This window comes from Boleophthalmus pectinirostris, unplaced genomic scaffold, assembly GCF_026225935.1.
Source record: "Boleophthalmus pectinirostris isolate CB_2022bp ecotype Guang Dong unplaced genomic scaffold, ASM2622593v1 HiC_scaffold_23, whole genome shotgun sequence".
Taxonomy (NCBI): Eukaryota; Metazoa; Chordata; class Actinopteri; order Gobiiformes; family Gobiidae; genus Boleophthalmus; species Boleophthalmus pectinirostris.
The window spans coordinates 16,453,079-16,476,981 of NW_026571207.1; the positions used below are offsets into that span (position 1 = coordinate 16,453,079).

At 38.8% G+C, this 23,903-nt stretch overlaps 1 protein-coding gene across 7 annotated transcripts in view; it reads left to right on the forward strand.

Annotated features, from left to right (window-relative positions):
• diaph2 (diaphanous-related formin 2) overlaps window positions 1–23,903 on the forward strand; it is a 424,564-nt gene that overhangs the window by 54,548 nt on the left and 346,113 nt on the right. For all 7 annotated transcript variants that reach the window (XM_055158844.1, XM_055158843.1, XM_055158845.1 and 4 more), the window contains one exon: window positions 19,610–19,749. In XM_055158844.1, the coding sequence (XP_055014819.1) occupies window positions 19,610–19,749 (140 nt within the window). The remainder of the gene's footprint in view (window positions 1–19,609; window positions 19,750–23,903) is intronic.

Below are 23,903 nucleotides of genomic sequence, written 5' to 3' on the forward strand. Positions count from 1 at the left end.
AGATGGCTGTCATAGTCATTAAACTTTAAGGCTCCATTTCCTTCACTTTTTTAGTCATTAGCCATATTGCTGTTGTCTCTTTATTGCCTTAACACCTTAGCACTGTTTTGGTGCCAAATAACATCAGTTTGTTTAAGTGACAGTGCTCAAACAATGAAGGCAAACACAACTGTTATCATTGTACTGAATGAAAATAGTCATATACCCTTAAACTGCACTCCAATTGTACAAGATTGCAGATGACAAAGGTTGTATGGCTCAAACACATGATCAAGAGTGAATATCTAATCCTTTGCTTCAAGTCAACATACACTGGATATGAAAATGAATAAAGTATTAGTTAAACAGTATGGGGAAGGATGTTTCATGTCTGTCACTGATTTTGACACTTCTGTGTTTAAATAAAGTTGAACTAATTTTAACACATTTTATACACTTGCAACCTAATTGTCATTGTGACAAGGCAAGGGCAAGTTTATTTGTAGAGCACAATTCGTACACAAAGTAAATTCATTGTGAAAATAAGTATTTACAATCTGTCTCCACTGATTAAATTGTCTGAATGCACCACAAATTGTTGGAGCATATGTTTCACTAAGTTTGAATACAAGACTTCCCAATGGGGGGGAAATATTATTTTCTAGATTCTTATTATTGAATCCATCTTGTCATATATGAGCCTTCAGCCAATAACACGTCAAGTTTGTCATACTGGTGAATGACAACTGTAATGATGTGTCACTGTCAGGCATGCATAGTTATTTGGCTCGAAAATGCATCACAAAACACGGATGATTTCCTTGTTTCTCTTTTTGTATTTTGGGTAAGTTAGGTTTAAATTTTTTTTTGCTAGACATGACTTTTTCTCCCCAGCTTTCTAATCTCAGACGAGCAAATTTGTCCTTGTTTTTGTCAACAAACTAACAGAGAAAGCACTGTGAAGGTCAAGTCCCGTACTTCAGCTAATTGCCCTGGATATTTCTTGAGCGTTGCCATGGCAGAGAGTCTAGGTATAATATTAATATGCACTCAAAAGTACATCTAGTGGTAAATATTTCAGAAGTGGTTTTCAGTGTCTGAAAAACTCTCCAGGATAGTAGTCAGTTCATTGTTCCTGTCCCATGTCTACAACAAGAGTCCAAGTGCATTCTCAGGTTGCTACTTGGTAAACAGCATTCACTTTACGCATATTGGCTTCTAGCCCTCATCAGGGGAAACAGAGTGAGCCTCTCAGATCCCACTGAATTAGGCAAGTCTTCATTTAAAAAATGCTAAATTTGTCCATGCCAAACAAAAAGCTGTGAGGGGTGATAGGCTCTTGACATTTCTTTGAAGAATGGACTTAAAGCAAGTTTTTAAATCTGTCTGTGTTGGATTAAGTTCTTCAGCAGCATTGTATTCTTACAAAGCTTCTCACACTTACAACCAAGAACATGTGTTATCTTTAATCAAGAAAAGCAATCGTGTATAATGCTATGAACCTAATTATGCCTGCACTAATCAGTTGTGCAGTATCTTTGGTGTTTTCTGGGGTTTGAACAGGTGCATTTAGCCATACTTGATTCCATTGTTGAATGTGATTCTTGTCTTGATGGAGCTAATGCTAGCCCTTTGCTCACACTAAGGATGTACTTTCTCTTCTTGTGAGTGTTTAATCCACTAGGGCATTGCATCCGTGCTGAGACATTATTGCTGTCAGTCATGCATAGCAACTTGAAAGCACCTGTGTATGGTTAATCATCCATGTCTTTTACTTGAGTTCAAAAGGAACAGGCATTTTACAGCCATTTCTCTAACACGAATTGAACTTTTTTTGATCCCACAATGTAGTTCTTTTCTGCTTTACAAAATTAAATTGTGTTGGACTGAAATTTGTTTTCTTTTTTCTTTAACGTAAAGGGTATGTTTGTGCTTTGCTGTTTAATCTAAAGTGTTAGCATGCACAAGTTTTAACTCACCAATGGTTGTGACATTGATTAAACTGTGGTGGCGTTGTCTTCACTGATGTGGAATTAGATTTGATAATAGTGGCTTGATTTGCATCAAGAGCGACAGCCGAGCCTACATCCTTGTTTATCTCTGTGCTTGGGCCCCTCTCCTGCCACCACCCACAAAACAAAAAATCCATTATTGTGACAACTCTCCAAGGTGTTTGTAGATGCACTGACAGGTAAGTCATACTCACTCACCACATTTCTCTTGAAACCCAATCTCCAGCATGGCCTTGCTCACCCACTGAGGCAAATAGACACAGGGAAAGGCTCAGACCCTGGCTTTCTCTTGTTATATTTGCTACTTGTCTTCTCTCATTAATAGATTCTGTGCATGGTTTTATTATGCTGTGTCTCTGGTGACCTGTAAACAATGACACTAATGCAGGGCTAAACAGCCAGTAGCTTACGATTATAATATTACATAAAAGTACATATCTCAACAAGCGCATGCTAGTTCTAAGTGATGCTTGCACGCTGGTACTTTAATTTAATATCTGTGGTTGTGGTTATTGATTGCTGCCTCTGTAATATAATGTTTTACTTGTATTAGGGTTAAGATGAGACAAGCAACCCTCTTAAATGTAGTCCTATTTGTCTCCTATCTATTCACTTGTCCACTGTTCAAAGACAGAGCTGTAGTTTTGCTGGTGAAATCTTAATACACACAGTCAGTCTTTTCCTTTTTATCCACCAGGAACATGTCAAATAATAAGTCTCAAAATAAGGTCACATTTCTGTCAAGTCATTAAAAAAAATCTTACCTGGTTACCTGATTTGTTGTCTGGCACATATGAATTTGAATGAATTTAAGCAAACAGTATGTTCAATACGTTTTGCTTAACTTTTGTTTAATTTCCTGCTGTCCTTTTCACAGTTCAATCCAACACCGTTATTTGAAAACATGCTCTACCATGGACAGCTCCTCCTAAATTTTTTTATTCCTTTTTTTTTTTTTTCTCTATTGTGAAATGTGGCTCATATTTAGGCCTAATCACAGTAACCCATGCTTGCAGAGACAAATTTGTGTCAGGTTCTGCTTTGAAGCAACGATGCCATAGCCACTTGTGTGTTACTAAATCCCATTCTCAGAGAGCGCTTTACCCCCCACGTGTGAGAGGCCCTTGGCACTGGGCGAGAACGCACACATGAGCTGGCACAAAGGCGCATACACTCGCACAACAGAATCTACATGCCTGATGCAATGTGCAGTCACTTGAGCAAACCGGCACATTTGGGTAAATGAAACCGCATTGCAAAGACTTCCTACTTATTAGTAAATCCTTGCTCACTCAGCTTCTCTTCATGGATGGTTTACAGCAACTCTTGGAGGCAAGGTTTCTATTTTAGATTGGTCACTGGAGGCATTTTCTTCCTAATGGATTTAATGTAAAAAGTTACAGAAAGGAGATGCAGGAAACGGTTGATGTTTTGTTAAGTGTTACCTGGTGAAGTTAGCAATTTTTGTGTATATCTTGAGTCATTTTCTTAACTTAATAAAACATACATGCTGTTTCACCTCAACCTGCTGTACTCTCTGCATAGTTTATATTGATGACATTATAGAGAGCCAGGAGGTTATCGCTTTCAACTACATTGCCACTGGCTCATTGGTTTATTCCCTATTACATATGCTACGCCTGGTGTAGACAGCCCATATGCAAAGCTATGCCCTAGGTCACCGAGCTGTCATATTTGCTCCACAAGTTTGCTCTCATTACCATGTCTTCCAGGCAATCTTGAAAACTCCCACGATACAGAACCTTTTTGCTTTGATATTTCCCAAGCACTATCCCATTTCCAGCATCACGTTACCTCCTTGTTGGTGGAGTGGAATTTGAATACATTGTGTCGTATTTGAGATCGCACACCAGGCGGAGCAGTGTATCACAGAATTCCGCTGCGATTTCCAACGATCAGTGGAGATAGAGCCAAGATGTGCTGTATGGGATGTCATTATCAAGTCATACCTCAGGGTTTAGCAGTTCACTACAGAGGTTAACTGGTCTGGCTGCTCAGCAACAGTTGGCATGGCTACCATTTCCCAGGGTATTCCCTCTACAGCCCCTCACCCTGTTATTCGCCATTCATATCACAGACAACACTGCTTTAGTCTGTGTGGCACATGAATCTGTAGATGTCCGCTCTTATGAGGCAGCTCTATCTGTTTTCCCCACCAAATGCAAGGGCTCTTATGGACTGGAATAGGCCTAAAATAATATTACATTCTTTGAGCAATAATAATAATACACCGTCCTATCTTTCTTTTATGACCATCCGATAAGTGAGTTGTTTCTGCATCTTGCGTCTGAATAGAGAATAAGCCGAAGAACAGTGCACAGAGCAGGAGCGCAGGCAGGGCTTTGCTTTTTGATGAATGTCTCCTTCTTTAGGCATTAGGTGTTCTATTTTTCACAGCAGGCCCTTCAGCCACGCTGGAGAGGCCTCACATACACAGCAGAGCCCTGGTCCTCAGAGATGGTGACTAATCCAGGCCTACTGTCTGCAGGCGAGAGTGGCCAGTAGCAGAGCAGCTGAAAGGTCACACCTGTCAGAGGTGGGGGTTCAAAATGGCAGGCAAAACCGTGCTTATTAAAATAATAATTTTTCCTCCTCATTTCAGCCTAAATCTGTCACTGCTGCTGGTTTTGCTATAGAATTAATTCACTCTGGATGTTGCAATTTGTAACCCATGCCTTCTTGTCTATTTATATTTACTGGCATTTGCTGCAAGTTGGTATAACACTAACGCTGTTTCATCCAATGACAAACTATGGCAAAGGGCTTTTGTGCTGCAGTGATGCTAATTGACTACTTTATGTTTTGTGAACTCAATGTTTTAGAAACAAATAGTTTTGTTTCTATACTTACTGTAACAACAACTATACCAGCTCTATACCATCTGATACAAAATAAAGTCAAACTTTTCTGGTCGAGTGTGTCCTAATAATCTTTTTCACAATCATTATTTTCATTTTTATATGACAGTCAAAGCAGATGTATGCTTCAATTCTTGGTCTTTGCACTTTATTTCTCTCCCTTTTTACAACATAATACAGTTTCTGATGTGCAAGAGGGACCTGCACACCTCAACTTCTTCCAGGCAGTGTGCCATGGCCGGGGCATCGCTCTCAATTCTACAGGCAAATTAATCTTGCTTTGTTGGAGTAGTCAAGCTCAACCTGGGAGAGAGTTCGTTAGCCATTAGTCTGCTGATGCAAGTGCTTTCTCTCAAGTTTGGAGATTTCATTTATATTTAGTTAAAGATCTCACAGTCTGTTAGAAGCCAAGGTGTGGACACAGACATCTTCATGATTAGGTGTATACTGCTATTGATAAGGGTGAAGCTACTGTAGAAGCTGACTAGGCGTAGAGAAACATTTGCCTTATCGCCTTTTTGACTTTGCAATAGATAAGCAAAATCAACTTAACCAAGCAGAGGACTGAATGAGTCCTGAACAATGGCTTGGATTTTAATTCTTAACTGAAGAAAGACCAAAGATTTAGGCAAAATATGTCTTATAAATCTAATGTAAATATCTTATTAAAAAGCTTTGCAACCTGAGAAAGTGATGCTTTTTGATTAAAGTATAATTCTTATATATTTTTACATTTTAAAACTGGAGCCCGACCGATATGGATTTTGTTGTGGCCGATATGAAACCGATATAATGGGACTTGGAGCTGCCGATAGCCGATATAATCACCGATATATTTAGTGATGTAAAAATTCACTGTAAATCTTGAATTGTTTAAAAAACTTAGGTTTGGCTCTAGTGGATTCTAAATTGGGTTTATTTGGGCAACATTTATTGTTATTCTGACTCTTTACGTCATATTTACATACAGTAGATTGGCCTAATGGCATTTTTGCATCACATTCTAACTACTAGTGATGGGTATTCCAGTTTTTTTTTTGGAGAACCGGCTCTTTTGGCTTGGCTCACTAAAGCACCTCGCTCTTTCGGCTCCCAAGCGACTCTTGAGATTGTTTTGTTGCAAGCAGGACTAAAACAAAACTGAACCAGAACTGAAAAAGGACTAAACCAGGACTAAAACAGATTTAAACCATGTGTAAAACAGGACTAAACCAGAACTGAACCAGGACTGAGTGTCGGGACTCGGTCTCTCCCTCACTTGAGCCCAAGATTAGTCCTGGTTTATTCATTTTATGCTAAACTGCAGCCAAATATGCACTTTTTTTTTTATCGTATGCACACGCAGATTTTCTGAAAGTTTCGTTTTCAGCCGCTGCTGCTGTCAAACTACGGGTCTAAAAGCGGCTTGAAGAGAAAAAGTGAGAAAAAGAGAAAACACGGCTCCCAATAAGAAACATGCTCCCGTTGTTCGCTCTAAGAGCCGCTTCGATCGCGACAGACCCATAACTCCTTGCTAGTAAATAAACTACCGCTATTAGCCTTTAGCCGTAAAAACATGCGCACCGCGGTAATTAATTATATGCATAAATGTGGATCATTCACACGTCTATTCACAGCTCATTTACATATCAATGCTGGTCCAGTAGCAAATATACGGCCAATATAGTCACTTTACAATAGACCAATAGAAAACAGCCTGTTTATGTGCGGGAGCTACAGCAGCTAATCGCTAATAACAAATAGCCAAAACTAGCTTCAAAGTCGATGTATTTCCAACACTCACCGCTCACACAGGCTCCTCCTCACATCACAAGTCTGCACTAATAAATGTCCTTTTAATCCAGACTCAAACCGATTGTCCGTAAAAAGAATATAATCTCAGTGTTGCGCACGGCTGCGGGTGTAAACAATAGCACGTGAGTGAAGTGACGTGACTCTGTGGTGTGTTCAGGGACAGTATGGACACACACACAGACAAATTACACCGCAGATAAATACTGATGCGGAGCCACATATTAGGACATTTATCTGTCTGTAAATTGGATTAAATGAACATAATGTAGAGAGTCTAAGATTTATAACGAGGTATAACATGCCCACGTGAAATATCGGCCCATATCAGCAAGCATATGGGCCGATAGCCGATATGTCTCCAGGTGCCCATATTGGCCAATAATATCGGCCAGCCGATATATCGGTCGGGCTCTATTTAAATCCCATTTGTTGTGTTTCCCATCATTTTCACTTTTTTGGTTTAGGTACTGCAGTGTGCTTGTCTTGTCCTCATTTGACATTCAAAGTGGACACCATTGCATTGTAGTTGTTTTCTACAACAACGGCCATGGACCAAATTTAGATAGACTCAAATACAGTGTGTACAGTTCTCCTCTCATCCTTTGCCTGCCTGTTTGATAGGAAGATAATCTCACAGTAAGGGGTTTTCATGAAGATATTTCATAGATCACATTTTCCCCTTTCTGATGTGGTTGCAGCAGACAATTTAAAATCCTATTTATCTGGCTAACAGGGAAGAGCGTAGGAAATATATCTGCGGTTATTAGAGATGAGACGACCCCAATACAGACACGAGAGGGAGATCAAAGCTGACCGCTCAGGAAATAATAACTAAATCCGATGTCTCCCACCCACCCCTCATAGCTGAGAGCTTCTTTTTCTGCTTCGTCAGTGGCTGTCTGTTTAACCGCCAATACATACACAACTCCAGTCCTGTCCAAGTTGGGATACAACAAACCATGGCTAGAGGCTCTTTGGCTTTTTGGCAGAGCCCATCTGAGTTCTCCCCAGACTACCATTGTCGTAAATCATACTTGTCCCCTCTATCAGCATCTGCTCAGTGAACCTGTGTAGGGACTGCATGGACGCCATTACGGCCCCTGCCAAATCATGTTTACCTGCGCCCACTTTTTATCCTGCCTCATTCTGCCCGTCTTTTTTCCTTTGTTGTTATTTATTGCACATTCCTGGCAGTTTGTTCGCAGGTTATAGAGAATAGTAAGAGAAGTTGTAGGGTTTGCGTGCTGAATTGGTAAGAGGCATCTGCTGCAAGGGCAAGAGAACAAAAGATGCCGTTATAGTTACGTTGTAGGGATAAGTGCTGGTAGGATGCTAACATTTCAAAAGTGACTTTGATACAAAGGATTAAGCTTGATACTCAATACAAATTTTGATACCACAGTGCATAAAAATATAAACAAAAACACAAAATCTTCTTACTAGATATATTTTCAACACATAATAAGCTAAATCAACTTTACCAAGCACCAATGACCATATAGTGCCATGTTGTCTTGTACCATTCTAGACCATTTTAATACTATCCAGGAAAGGTCAAAGATCTTACTTGTCCCCAATATCAATATTTGTTCAAACATAGTTATGATAATTGTTTTAATATTCATTAGTGCCTGGATTTTGATCTTTAGTAGTGATGTTATCTATATAAATGACTATTTCAACGTTTTTATTTATTTATTTTTTACAAATTTACAATAGATATAAGGAAATAAGGAGAAAATACAAAACCTGGAAAGGCCAAAGGAGAAAAATCATTGCGCTGTTAGCCTTATATTCAAAAGTATCCACTGGAGCTATTAGCTTTCAACAACAAAAGGTATTCTGAACTGGACAAACTTGCTGCTGTCTTGTTCATATCTTTGTCAACAAATTTCTCCAAACAGCAGTGCATTCAACAACATAATTAAATTGTCTATACTTTGTTCTTTTGTTTTTGTTATTCTGGAGTTTCACTGGGGGGAAAGCGCTGCTGTAAAGAAAAATATCCGGCTAACCTGGACCTTTTGCCCCTATAGCGTGTTTGTGCTATGTATGATTCATCAAGGTCAGTCCCTTATGGAGCACAAGGCTGGGAAAAAAGCCCCCCAACAAATAAATTCTTAAATAAATAAAATAAAACGGGACACATATTACAACAGCGATGTCTGTACTTGTTTTTCGTAATCCTTCTCCAAAACTTTTAGTGAGTAGTTGCAGCTCTTGGCTTCGTACCCAGACTCCCCGAGCTAGAGACATCAGCACCAGAGTTCATTAGGCCTTCACATCGCAATCAATGCAGCAGAGACCAGAGTGAAAAGCTAAATGAGATCCTGGGTGACTCTACCTGCTTAACGGCCCACGTTCTAACACCTCTCCGCGGCGACACTGGGGGCATGTGGGGCAAACAAGTGCTCAGAAAACAGCGTGACATACTTTTGACTTCAGGTCCTGTTTTGGCGCTGTGGCTAGCTTTCTAAACTTATATATGACCAACAAGAAGAAGAATCAGTACTTTATCAAGTACTTTTTGATATTTTGCTGTTTTTTGAGATAATTACTTGTATATCCTGACTCCATTTTACCTTGGTTTATTCACTGGACCATTTTATAAATAGCAGCAAGCACAGGGCAGAGCAATATCAGGATTAATTTCATGAACATATCAAGACACTATAAAGTCACTCTTAAGGAGACTAAAGATCAAACTGATCATTGATCGTTTAAATTGAATCTCAGTTTGTTTAAAATTAAATTAATTGTACAGATTTACGAGTTTACTCAGCACAATTTAGCTTTTGTTAAACTTTCTCATACTATTCCCATATATTCTGTATACGAAAACTAGCCTTTGCGTCACATTATTGTAAATATGGCCACTGTACAACATTGCAAAAATATTATGAGGATACCATTGCATCATTTGCTGACCTTGAAACAAATAACAAATAGATGGTTTGGTACATTACTTTGAAAGCACTGTGTGTAGACTTTTAACAAGAAAAGAATCTCGAGTCTATGAAATCATCTTACGGTTGCTATTTTACCATGCATCAATAATCTTTGTTTGTGCCTGGTTTATCTTTTATTTGAGGACACTCTTTCTTTGATGTTGCATCTTTACAGCAAGCTTGTTTTTCTCTTGTCCTACACTGCTGCAAATAGACACTCATAAAGTAAGACTTCTCTCTGCAGCAAGTTGTGCACTCATTTTTTACTTATGCTATTTTTCCCACCTTCTTCTTCCTGACTTTCAGTGAGCTGCCTGACATCTGCTCCTATCTTTATAAAGGTGTCATTGAAATTCAGTGCAGACATGAGTCCTGCAAAGCACAAGGCGAAGTGCTAAGAGGAATATTCGGCACCACACACAAACATTCCCCATCCCAGCAAATAAAACTTGTGCTGCCAAGCTGGCGTGTATACAGAATTAATCCCAATCTGATGCTCAAAGATTGTAATGCACATTTTAAATAGCTCATATTATGCATTTTTTTTAAAGATAGACCGATATATATCGGGTTAGTATTTGCACTTTTCAAAAATAATGTCAACATTTGGAAAACACACTTGCAGCTCCCTCTGCTGTCAACAACGTGAATGAACGATGTTAACAGTCTTTATCACGTAAATGCAATGGTAATAGAGCCGCGTGTTTGTTGTGAGCACAATTTAAATGAGTCAGGTGATGGTTTGGTCTTGAAAACTGCTTTGGAGTTTTATCTGTGACGCAACTATACAGGCAAAATGCAAACAAAGCATTATTTTATGATCAGAGAATGACTTTGGATTAATGGATTTTGTAAAGCAAAAATACAACTAAAAAGAATTAAGGACAACAGTATAACATAGTGCTCTTTAATATGCACTGAAAATGATCAAGTCAGTCATTGTGATTGTCAGCCATTATTTAGCAGCACTCACTGACCCACATACAGCACTTAATGTTTAACCTCTGCTTGACTCCCACTGCACGTTCAGTGGGGTGAGACTTTATGCATGTTAGTAGAATTGTCCAAGCAAACTGTTCCAGCTCTATGGAAATCAATACAGCAAGGCCAAAGTTTGGATCCTAAGTGGCTGCAGACAGTATGCTTCACGCTCTCAGTCGGCTGTTTTAGACCACATGCTGCACATATTCCCTACAACTTTCAATTTTTGACATACTTTGATTTACCATGGTTTTATGCTCTAAGCTGACCACAAAATAAAAAGAAAAAGTCTCAGGGCAGAGGCTTAGATGTACAGAAGTGAATATTTGTCAAAGATAAATTCAAGAATATTAAACAAACCAGGAAGAATAAGATTAAACATATAATTATATATCATTTATTACATGTATTTACGGAACAATATGCATGCTGATGGTCAAGCTGTTTAATTAAATATTGATGTTATGGTTCTTTAGATGATTATACAATCAGAAAGCAGAATCAGCCTCTCACGAGTCTCTCATTTGAGTTGCCAATTTCAATGCTGAAATCCAGTTTGTTTAAACCTAAAAGTCTCTCTGATCCTATCTGAGAATGACAAAAACCCGTGGCCTTTATATTATGCATATTAAGCCACTGACAATCCAGGATCACTTGTGATTGTAATATTTTTTTTTAATACTGTAAGAGCGCAGGCTACACTGAATGGAGTATTATTATTTTAAAAATGTTTTATCATTTGTGTTGAATTCTTTGAGTGGTTTAACAAAAATGAAATAAATATATAAATAAACAGCATTGGAGGAAAAAACAACAACAAGAGAAAGCAACTTCATCTCTGCCAGGACATTTTACAAAGGATTATGCTGCTGTTGCATTCACCAGAATAAAAGTTACAATAGTCTGTTCCTCACAAGAACAGCATCGATGTCTGAAGAAATAGTTGCTCAGGTTTTGGCTGTTAAATTGTTTAGTGTGTAAAAATGACTATTGTAACTCCTTGTGTAACTCTGGCTCAGATGTGAGGTGCTGATCTGCAGAAGATGTCATATTAATAGGATTTGGACTGGGCTAGGACTGTATTGTTATGGCAATATATCATGACAAATTCCATGCATATCATACAGGGATGACTACCACAGTAAGACTGAGCCATGAAAAGTGAGCTGAAAAAGTTAAGGCCATTGTGGACATGGAATTTGAATGTATTTTAATCTGAGTTAACTTTACGAAAGTTTTTAAGGGAAATGCCTACCAGGATTCATATTTTACTGTGACATTCTTGGTGATATTTAGCCCTTCTTCCAAATTGTTCCACACCCGCAATTCTTGCAGGAAAATTCAAAGGTTGATCCAACGAAAGTTTATTGAAAACAGTGAGTCTAAAGTCACGCAGGTCAGCACGCAGAAACAGCAGATACTAAACTTAAATGCCCTCAACAATATTGCTAAGCAGCCTAAGATGTTGTGAGCATCTCTTATGGAATCAGATACTCTAGTTCAGCATTTAAAGTGGCACTTATGGGTTCTTTATTTAAATAACATTGCTACCGGTTTTGATTGATGTGTTCTTTTATGGTCACAATCCTCGGGACACCGCATTAAAAAGTACTGCATTGTAATCCATTGTAGTTGGGCTGTATTTTCAGGGATTAATGCCAGGAAATGTTGCTGAGGCAGTGGCTTTATTGGCTCCCTTATGTCCACATCTGGGTCAGAGCCAGTTGGCAATTTTGTGTTCCTCAAAGAAGTGTCTAGTGTATAGGTCAAGCTGTACAAGTGAACCATTGCAGTGGGGTAAACATCTTGTTAGTGTGGTAACAGGTCAAGGTGGTCCAAGCAACACGACTTTGAACTGTCTTTCATAGGAAATAGTTTGAAGGACAAATAGAAATTTTACTGCCAATATTCTTAAATTATATATTTCATTGGAATACAACTGTAATGTAGCAACTAGGGATGAAACAAACTCTTGAAATCTGTACTGTAAATTTGTCGTTATTGTCCAACTACCATATTCATTGTCTCACTGTTACAAAAGTGCCCATACATATGAATGTTGTGAGGGTACCATATTTTAAGTACGTTTATTTATTTATTTATTTATTTATTTTTTAAACTCTTTCTTTTGCTTGTCAGTTGCATTTCTTTAACAAAAATAATTTCCTCTTGGGGATGAATAAATGTAATTCTGATTCTGATTCTAATCATTAAAGCAATTTATTCAATTTTGTCCTGAAAATAGTCCAGGACATTACCCCTCCAAACCTGAAGCAAAGCCACTTGTCAAATAACTATCACAAAATATTACCAATAATAAGTCATTATGCTCAAGTTAACTTTCAGTACAAAAATAATAAATTTCAAATGATCATGATTTCAATTTTTCAAAATTCAAACAGTCCTTGTAGCTACCATTTCCCCCTCCAAGGAGAGCAACATGCTTTATTTTCTGCTACATGACTTGTAAATCCTACACAATAAAAGCACTTGTCTCTTTCCTGAAAGTTTAAAAGTCAATTTCTAAGAACATGGCCTTTTTGTAATCAAAACAGATCCTTGTGTCAAGTCTTGAATAAATAAATCTGATTTTTATTCAACCTAACGGCTGAGTTGGCCCGATATATCCTTTCACTGACCTTTCAATTTGCTGGACTTTGGAAACTGCCTACCTTGCTTTTTTAAATTTAATTACCTTTCCGTGAGCAATCATGGCTGTATACATAAAGAAACTAAATAGGATTGTCCTAATACCAAGAGTTTATGATTGCTGTTGGTGTCGAAAACCAAGGGACTTTTCACAAAACACAATCTCAACATGATGCCTCCAATTGTGCCTCATGTTCCTTGCTAAAAAAGTAGAGTTATTTTCAAGCTGTTTACTGGCTTATACCTCACTGTTTCTTTTTGTTTTCTCCATGGTGTGTCACCCCCGTTGGTCTCTTCTGGACAAAAGATGTAACGCCACCCTCCTAATTACTGCAAGTGTTTAAAGCCTAATTGTGCCCATGTTATCAGCCAGTAGTTGCACAGGCGTCAGGGTATAAAGCTGTCTGAAGATGTTTTTTTACACACAAGATAGAAGGAAAGGAACAGGAAAGAAGTAAATCCCCTGGTGTGTACGGGCATACACAGATTTCTTTGTAGCTGTCACCCAGGGTTTAAAGAAGTGAGAGACAGGCTGCAGATAGGATGGGAGAATATAGGGTCGAAAGTGAGAGAGGAGGGGGAAACGGTGAAATGTTCGGCCACATGGTCTGGTGGGAAATCCCCCACAGAGCCGCCAGCCCTGCCCCGGAGGTAAGATGAAATGTCTTATCTACCGGTAACAGGGCTCTGTCCTTTAAGTAGGGCTAGGAAAAACTCATTGTCCAAGCAAGCAGCATCTCAACTGATCCGTGTTCCCGTTGACCTTTTCCCATCACTGCCATAGGAAACATGCTACAACTTTACAATGTGTTAAATCTTAGTGTTAATATTTATACAAGCCTTCATATAATGTAACTTGGACATGGCACATGCTATTTTCACTATTTTATCTATTTGTTACACAAATTCATGCATTATCATTTTTCCAACTAATCTATCTGCCTCTAATGAGCAGGAAATTAAGTTATAACGTGACTATCGTAGAGTTTGATAGGCTCTAATTGAACAGATTGTATCTGTATTATTTTTACACAATAGGAGGCTGTACTTGTATTTATAGAGAGGATAATTAGATTTTCCAATTCCTGCAGTTTTCTTTACTTAACAATTCATAAACTTAAGTTTCATTCAGATACATAAAGTATAAAGTTTGTTTTCACAGGCAATAGCACAAATAATATACAGTATTTTCCCTTATATTAACATGGTAACTCTTTTATCTCTCTCTTCTATCTCTTTTAACTCAATTATTGTATATGTTCTTGTAGAGACAACTTTATGCATTTGTATTAATTAATCACAATATAAACTGAAGTTCAGGGCTTTAGAACCAGACTTGTTTTTACCTGAACTCTTGTTGACCTTGTCTAGCTAAAACATACATTTGTTCAATCAGCATACATGACCTTAGTTATTCGGTGAGCTGTGCACTTGAAAGCAGTCAGCACGGGCAGGAGCTTTTCAGTAAAGTGAAGCGCACTCAAGCGATCACACAAGCTTTGAATGAAACAAGACTTTCATGCTTGCCTTCCGAAGAATAGAAACTGCTGTATGCTCAGGTCACACTGTGATGAATTGCCAAGACAGTGCTTCTTCTCAGTTTGCGCATCACTTCCTAATTGTACTTTCTCAAACTGGTATTTTTTTCTGATTGCAAAAACAGCTTGAAGGCATCCCAATTCCTCGACACATTGCCGCCATGTGATTCTCCAGGAAGCTGAGAAAGAAGCTGAATAATACATATCAGTCTTCCAGCTGAGCAGTGGGCACTGAGCAAGCTGCCAACCTGTTATGGGCTCATTACGTCTGGAGATGACATGCGGACGTGCCCTGACCGCAGTGGCTTGGTCTCTCCTGCTGTACCCTGCCCCGGTGTGGAGAAGCCACTCTGTCACTCCCCATGGCAAAGGCGAAGGGATTTCTCAGACAGAGGTGATGGAGTAAAAAAAAATAAAAAAGGTGCGAATCAGCCTCTCTCCCTCCCTTAACCCCACCCCTCCCAGCAAAATTGACAGGCTCGCTGAAGTAATTGCTCCCAGCACTATTTTCTTTGGCAGGAAATACTGTTATCGACAAATAGGAGATTCAATAAACGCGCAGGAGATGAGGCTGGCGGCCGTGGTCAAAAGGCTGTCTCTGTCCTCTATACGGTTGGAGGTTGCACTGTATCCCCCAATCTTATTTGCCCTACTCTTTTCCTCCCTATATACCACTTACTGGCTCATCCCATACGGCAAAAACATCCCTTGACCCACCTTGCATTTTGTTCCCCAAGGGTCTTGTTTTGCTCATTGCCTTCATTTGGGGCCATTTTTGGAGCCAGAAGGGAGCAAAAAAGTCCCTTGTTGCCTCTTTGTTTCTCTGTGTAGTGGTGTAATGATGATATTATCTCCAAAAGGATTCCATTCATTTGGGCGAGGGTCATGAAAAAGCAGTTTATGGTCAGTGGCTCTGGTTTCTTGGAGGTCAGAGCTTGCGGTGAAACTAGAGCTCCGGCGTTTCTGGGCAAAGTGGGCTGCCTGCTGGGAACTACTGTGCACAGAGGAAATAAATAAAAAGTGACTGTCTTTTTCTTTTTTTTCATTCGACCCTGGGAAGAAATCTTTTTCACTGGCTTAATAGGTTGTGTTTTAAATGGATACATAGAATAGGCTATTTCAGTTTTTATACGAATTGATAAGACAACACATTCAAATGTGTTATGTAGCTATTCAACTACAGAACTATTTTGTATACCGTATTTTCTGGACTATAAGTCTTCTGGAGTATAAGTCGCATTAGCCTAAAAATGCGTAATGAAGAAGAAAAAAACATAAATAAGTCGCACCGGACTATAAGTCACACTTTTTGGGGGAAATTTAGGAACTGACATTTCATCTCGAAAGGCAAGTTATAGTAATAACAATGGAAAAGAGAACGACAGGCTGTTACATATCAACAGTTCTTCAGATAACTATAGCATAAACAACAAAGCAGAACAAGTTTACCAAACTCTCCATCTCACTCCAAATCAGTAAATCCATTGAATACTGTCACTTCTGAGCAACTCCGCATCCTCTAGAGGTAAATGGAGCGCCGCTTCCTCTTCTGCGTAGCTGTCGTCAGACTCAGCATCAGTTCCAGTTAGACTTATTCCAGCCTTTCTGGCAGGACAGCAGCTTTTTCTTCAGGAGACATACGCAGGAGGGCGTGAAGTGACAGTGGTACAGTAGTAGCAGATACTGACACACAAGCATAGAGCGCCCTCTAGCAGCTGTCAGTGTGAAATTTTACATTTATAAGTCGCACCGGACTCTAAGTCGCAGGACCACCCAAACCATGAAAAAAAGTGCGACTTACAGTCCGAAAAATGCGGTAAATAAAATTTCAAACATCACAAGACTTTCTGGGCCAACTATGTCCAGCAAATAGTCTTATTACAGCAATTAATATGTCTAACCAGGATATCGGCTGAATTGATATTTGGAAGCCGATATCCAATTGAGCTAATTTTTCAGTATCGGGGCACATATCCAATAGCAGTATTGCATCGATGCATTCCTGACACTTAAATTGATTAAAAACATACATTTATAAATATTTCAAGCTCTAAATCATCAAATATTATCACTATGGTATCCAACAGTATTTCTAAAAGTCTTGATAGCAAAATACAGGTTCTTTGATGAATACACAATTTAACAATAGAAGATGCTCTGTATCACCTGGTTCTATTAAGCTTTTGTCATCAATAGCAGCTCTTACTTCAGTAATTTGAGCAAGTGAAAAAGAGAAAAATGGCGCACTGCAGAGTCATTGTAACAACTATGTCTATTTCTATTTCAAATACCCACTTCCACAATAGGAACAGAGCTCCTTAAGCAACAACTGAAGACTTGTGAGAAATAGTACAGGTAGAAAAATGTATCTTGTAGTACAAAGACTCACGCTGCAATTTGGTGCCTTGGATTTAACTTGTTAAGACTTTCTCACAATAGTTGATTCACCCTTTTTTTTCCTCACATCTGTCTTGCTATTGTTTCTGCAAATGTATTGTTCAAAGCATGCACAGAAAATGTTGGAAAAGATATTCAGATTTTTCTCCCTCTGGTCTAATAGGCGCCTCCAGTCAAATAAAACTGCAGCCAGTCACTCCTCCACATCCACCAGCAGCAGACGAGAAAGATAAATGACTGCAGTGTTGTATAGATTAGCACATAGAGGGAAAAAAAATATCAGAAAATGTTCAGGCAAGGTCTATTTTACTGCTGTGATGTGCTTTCCATCAATACAGTCATTTTGTTTATTATGCAGTATTTGTAATACATTCTCATACATTACATAAAATACCAGCAACATTTCAGATCTACCCTTAAAGGTTTTATTACATTATGGGGCTTGTGTCCAATTTTGAACCATGAGTAAAAGACCAAAAACAAAACAAAGAAACAAAAATGCCCTTTTAGTCACTTGATGTTGAACCATGACAACTGTCTGGGATATTCACTTGCTCACTGTTCATGATGACAAAATGTCTTTAAACCTGTATAGGCAATCGTCTCAAATAGTTGAATTTTAAAATGTGACTTAATCAACTCAAGAGTAAACTACTGATGGGTGGTAATGGCTGATCATTTCAGTTTTCATTTATAACAAGTAATACTATGGGAAGTATCGCAAAACCAATTCCGATACCAATGAATTTGGTATTAAATTGCTTTAAAACTCCTGTACTATTAAGATTCTTACTATTAATCAAGCTGGGGTAGACAAAAGTAATGAACTGATCTACAAGTTGGATGTACTATGTGCAGAAAAACTAAAATATAAACAGTGTATTCCATAAATTGACTAACATCTATCTGTTGCCTTTTTGTTGCTCATTGTCACAGAGAAAAATGAATGTTCAGTATGAAAGCTGCCTAGTTCCTTTTCACTTTCTTAAATATAGAACCTGATTGTTTCATGTAGACTGTGCATTGCGGAAGATCAGCGGGCCCTCTCTTTCCTCCAGACAAATGAGCTAGCTTATTACCTCCCAAACTGCCTATTAGCACAGTGCACTTTGTGGGGAAGCGGCAGCCTAGGGGACCAACACAGATGAGTTTTGACTAGCAATCTCTTCCAGGCATATTTCATGTTGCATTTGCCGTGCCGCACTGCCCCTGTTTTGTTACATATGGCACCCAGGCTCAACCCCCACCTGAAATACAGCTCATTTTGACAACAGAACCTCAGAAATGACTAATTTAGCTCAAGTGTAGTTTTGAAGCGCCAACCGGGGCAGGAAATAAAACAGTACAATTGTATTATGCAAATTGGTTTGATTTGTGCTCCAGAAGATTTATGTTGATTTGTGGACCACATGGACGCCGTGTTTGACAGTAATAGATTCAGTCACTCGGGTAGTTTGAAATCAAGCCCGGGCTGAATATAATCCTGTGGTAACTTGTGTTTGTGTCACACGAGTGTTGATATGAGTGTGCGTTTTGCTTCAAATAGGTAAACTGATTGTGTAGGCATATCCCGAGAGCCCTCACCGGAGATTATGCACAAGAATCCATTTACGGTGATTATGAGCTGCCTCAGATACCACATAAAGTCTGTGTTTGGCGCTTTGTCAGGACTGTATATTACAGTTATGGCTGATTGGGAAGTAGTAAATGCCTCAGAATCAGAACATTAATTCAAATAGATGTATAACTCCATAAATGTCAAAATATATTTCTTTTTAAACATCAATTTATAGTTTCACTTTTTGTCTGGGCAAAATATGACTCTACACATGTAAAAAAAAACAAAAAACAAAACATGCTTCTAATTAGAGGAACAAAACATCAGCATGTTATTCAGTTTGATAAAAGAATTTATGTTACCATAGTTCTGGGTGAAATGGATATGAATGGGAGGTATTTCGGCATTGCTAGATGTACACATCTTGTTGGCTAGTTTCTTATTGTTTTGGTGGAGGTTGTAATTTACACAATGGAGTCACCTTATTATTGTGCATCCTAATTATTCACAACTTTCTGAGGCCAGAGTTGTCACAATAATGCCAACAGACAATAAAACGCTTTATAATTAGATGCAGACATGTGCACAGTTGACATATATTGACCTGAAGAGCTGCTTATACAATATATCTGTACTGAGGCAAGTCAAATTGGAAAAATATTTAACTAATTTGGATATTGTGTGCAGAATTTATGCACAGTTCTATCCGGTAATACCTCCTTAGACTCCTTTTCTAAACCATCATTGTAGTTTTTCATCTTCTTAGGGTCCTTTGTCTCCTCACACTTTTGCTCATTTATCAAGTGCCTGAGACATGTTGGGGTCGCAGCGTGCCTTCTCCCTAATAACCCCCCTGTTGTCTTTCTGTTTGCAGGGTGGACTGAGGAACAGCAAGCACGAGTGTACCCTTTCATCCCAAGAATATGTCCACGAGCTGCGTTCTGGCATCACCGAGGATAAGCTGCTTAATTGCCTGGAGTCCCTTAGAGTGTCTCTCACTAGCAATCCTGTCAGGTTAGTAATATAAGATTTTTCCCCACACTGTTAGCTGTGTCTTGAAATTTCCCCAACACTATAAAACAAGAGAGTGCTGCTCCAGTTATAATTACTATTATTATAACTAATTTGAGCTAAATACAAGTATAATATTCAGTTAAATATTAATTGTTAGGGGTATATTGAAACTGTCATGTAAATGGCATATTTCTGTTTTACTTTGGTGACACCAGTGCAAAGGACTCCTCATCGACATTGGATCCTATCAATTATTTACCATCCCAGTTGAAGAGATGTGTGCTAATGTGAATCAATGGATGGTGCATATAAAATTGTCACCATTCTATTTTTAGTAAGCTGGACCCTTTGATGCTGGATACTGAGCGATTACCTGCCAACATGATAACATTTATTACATTTTTGGCTCATGTAAATTACAGAAAGAATTATACTGTCTTTTCTCTTCTATAATTTATATATTAACCATTGAGTCGATCATACATTATATATAACATCCATAAGCTGTCCATATCAAAGCAAATTTGGAGTTGATCATGTTGTATGTTATTGCTCAAATTATGTGAGCTTTATCCAACAAATGCATGTTCCAGCTCTTCAGTAATTTGTGATTGGAGAGATGTAAAATGGTTCTGAGCTACGGGAAGTCAAGTCAGCCCCTCCACTCAGAAAGGTCACGAGTTGCTGTGGGATGTAAGTGAGGCCAGTGCTGCCCTGTGGGTGTTTGCAAATGGCTGAATCTTTGGCCAGCTGGTACAGCACCAGCGTTTTATTAGGGAGTCAACTCCATGGATGGCTTCATTCATCCTGGGAGAGGGCACCCATGGGTGGGCACTCTGGAGAGTGTGGGAGTGTGAGCTAACACCAGCCTCTGCTCATTTGTGTGTCTCTATCACCCCTCTCCAGGGAAAAGGCCTGATTATGTTCCTGTGGCATGGAGAAGGTTACTTCTAATTAATATGAATGCACTTAATTGTCATGGATCACATCACACAGGAAAACCACACTCGGTTTGCCGGGGTTCTGACTGTGCTATGTTAATGCAACCTTTTGTATGTTATCTTACACAGGGAAATAATCAGGAAGTTGAAGCAGTGCTGCTTTGTCTCATCTCACGGCTCACATGAGTCCTCTGGGGTTCAACTGTTGACATTTCAAAATGTAATGCTGCTTTAATTTTTCAGGAATCAGTAAATCTATTAATTAATGTTTGTAAGGTATGCACTGAAAATGAAAACACTGTAGATAACAGTCTAATCTCACAGGTTCTAGATAGTTACATTTGACAAAACGTTTTAAGCCTTTAAGTGGATCTTTAAATAATCCTCCTCATCTTAACAAAAGTCTCCCTGTCAGTGTGTAGTCATGCAGAGTGAGTGCTTAGCAGTGCTTTTGGAGTTGTGATGTTTGGGCAGCGGGCTAATGTGCTCCCAGCGGCCTGTGTTTGTCTAATAGTTTAATTGGCTGGGCTGCACCTGGCTGTGGCGCAGGTGGCCCGGGGCCAGTGCTCAGCGGGTCTTATCTCCCGGCAGTCCCACACAGGTGTGAGGCAGGTCCACCCACAGATGGCAGCGCCTGCAGCTTCGGCTCACTCTTCTCCACTTCTTTCTGTCCAAATTTCCCCAGTCAATTATTTATCCTCAACTTCATTTTCCCCTTTTTAATTTTGTCATTTGGAATGTCGCTTCTTAATTTCGAAGTGTCAGATTGAGTCGACACTTTTCATTAATTTCTCACTCTGACATTAAGTGAGATGCCAACTTACAGAAAATTAAACCCCTCTTATTTTCTCATTTACTGGGAGAACATCTAAGGCCTGTGCAGTTTAGCTTTGACACAAAAGCAGTAATGCATCTACTAAATCTCCATTCACTTGAGTGTCATTTACTCTCATTACAGCTAACATCCCTCTCTTTATTCAGCTGCCTTCTGTAGATATTCCAGTTTGTAAAAGCAGAGTACTTTCTGCAGCTGAGCACACTTGGCCACAGATCTTATATTCTCCAAGTTTATTCTGCCGTTATACACCAGGACTCCAAATCTCTCAAGTGCCTCTCATATATAGACCTGGCTGCTCTCCGATCGCTCTCACACTTTTAAATAAAACTGCACTGGACACCTAACTTTTCATTATCTTCACGGCTTCAGTCCGACAGGCTCCATGCAGGGTCTTATTCTATGTGGGATGTTGTAAAATGTGTTGAAGCCGGCCCCGTACATTCTCTGACAGTCGACTTTGGTTCTTTTTGTCTGGTCCAGCTGTAGCCCTTATGTTCTTGTGTTGCACCACGGCTCTCACCTGTTTTGCTGTTAAGTGCTTGTAGCTGAGCATGTGGGGCGCATGGAACAATATTAATGAGCTTTTTATGGTCTTTGAAGTTGCTACGCCTGCTGCTTGTCCTTTTGAATGTCTGTCCAAATGCACAGCGTGATAAAAGCGCCGAACAAAACAGTAGAAAGCACTCACAATTGTTTCTCTACACTGAGCAATGAGCATTACAGATCTGTTATTCGAGGCATTATTGACATAATTAAGCAAAATGAAATGGTGCAATTGCTGCAATTTCCACTTGCAGTATTTTGGAATTAGAAGTTAGATGTATGCTGAAATATTTTACATTTCACTATAAAGAACTGACCCGAAGAACTGAAACAAATTACTTGTTCTTTTACTGGAGCCTTACAGTTGTTGTCAGTACCTTTTGGCATGTCCATATGTCATAATTAAATTTAGGGACAAGATGCTAATCCCCCAGCACCCCATGCAAAGCATCAGCACCGGAGACAGGAGAGGAGAGCACCTTTGGGGACAGGCTCTTGTCCTTGTTCTGTTCCACGGACAGACTCTCAAAGTCATTTGTCCCACATACCATACCTCTGTACAAAGCATCCCTACAGCTGATAAAGGCAAGAGGATGGACTTCTATGTTATTATGTTTTATTGTTACACTTTTTCCATTTTTTTTTTTACTGTTTACTGTTGACCAAAATGTATTCTAAACTTTTGATTCATGAAAGTAGTCACTTTGGCAGATATAACAGCTGAACACATTCGTGGCATTCTTTTTACAATAGACATCAAATATTCTTCAGAAAGTCTGTTGTAGAAGTTCCCATAAATGTGTGACACTTGTAGATTGCTTGGCTTTCACTCTTCTATCCAGTTCATCCCAAACCAGCTCGATGGGGCTTAAGTCTGGAGACTGTGCTGGCCCCTCCCATGTTTTCAAGCTTACCATCTTGTTCTTATTTCCTTAAATAGTTTTGGCAGAGCTTGGACTTGTGTTTTGGTATCTTTTATCTTTTTTTTTTACTTCTGGCTCTTCAGTACCTACCTTGGTACCATTTCAAGCTATTCATTGGACTTGCACAACTTGAATTGCAATAAATAACTGGAAAAATTAGGGTTTTCTAAAACTGTTGGCCGATAGCATATCTATTAATCTATCTAATCTATCTATGAATCTATCTAATATATCTATCTGTCTATCTATCTACACTGTTACTATAAAACATCACAAATTAAATGCCATAACTTCCGGATATTGTTATTGGCAAATGTTGGTTATTAATTATAATAGGAAGATAAATTTTAAATATTGAAAAACAACAAAGTAATCCATATTCCTCAAAAGATCTTTTATGATTCTCTGGACCTTAACCTTAGGCATTTTATTGAGCTGCATAAAAAAGCTCCCGTTAACAAATAGTTTTACAATTATTCCAGTACAACCCAGTGATTAATGAATTTATGCAGATGGCGCATATGGCATATTCACAATTTGTTTCTTAGCAAAAAAAGTGATTGACTTGAAAAAAATGTTCCGTTGACAAGCTTGCAAACAACAGTCAAGATCGTCTCCTGCGCAGATTTTGGTGCCAAATTGCATCTCGTATCTGCGGGATCCTCTACAAAAAGGTGTCACTCTGTCCATATGCATACACTTTGCGGCATTAATTAGAATATGTAGAAAAGCGCTCTTTATTACAGACCTTCCTGGCATGTGATGAAGTCCTTATCTCTTCTGTCAGCTCTGTCAATTAAACAGATACTCCAAGGAACATATCCATCTGTGCTTATTTTTATGCCTCATTCTTCAACACTGTGTTAAAGCTTTGCATACCTCTATTAGGATTGTCAAAAGCATCGAGAA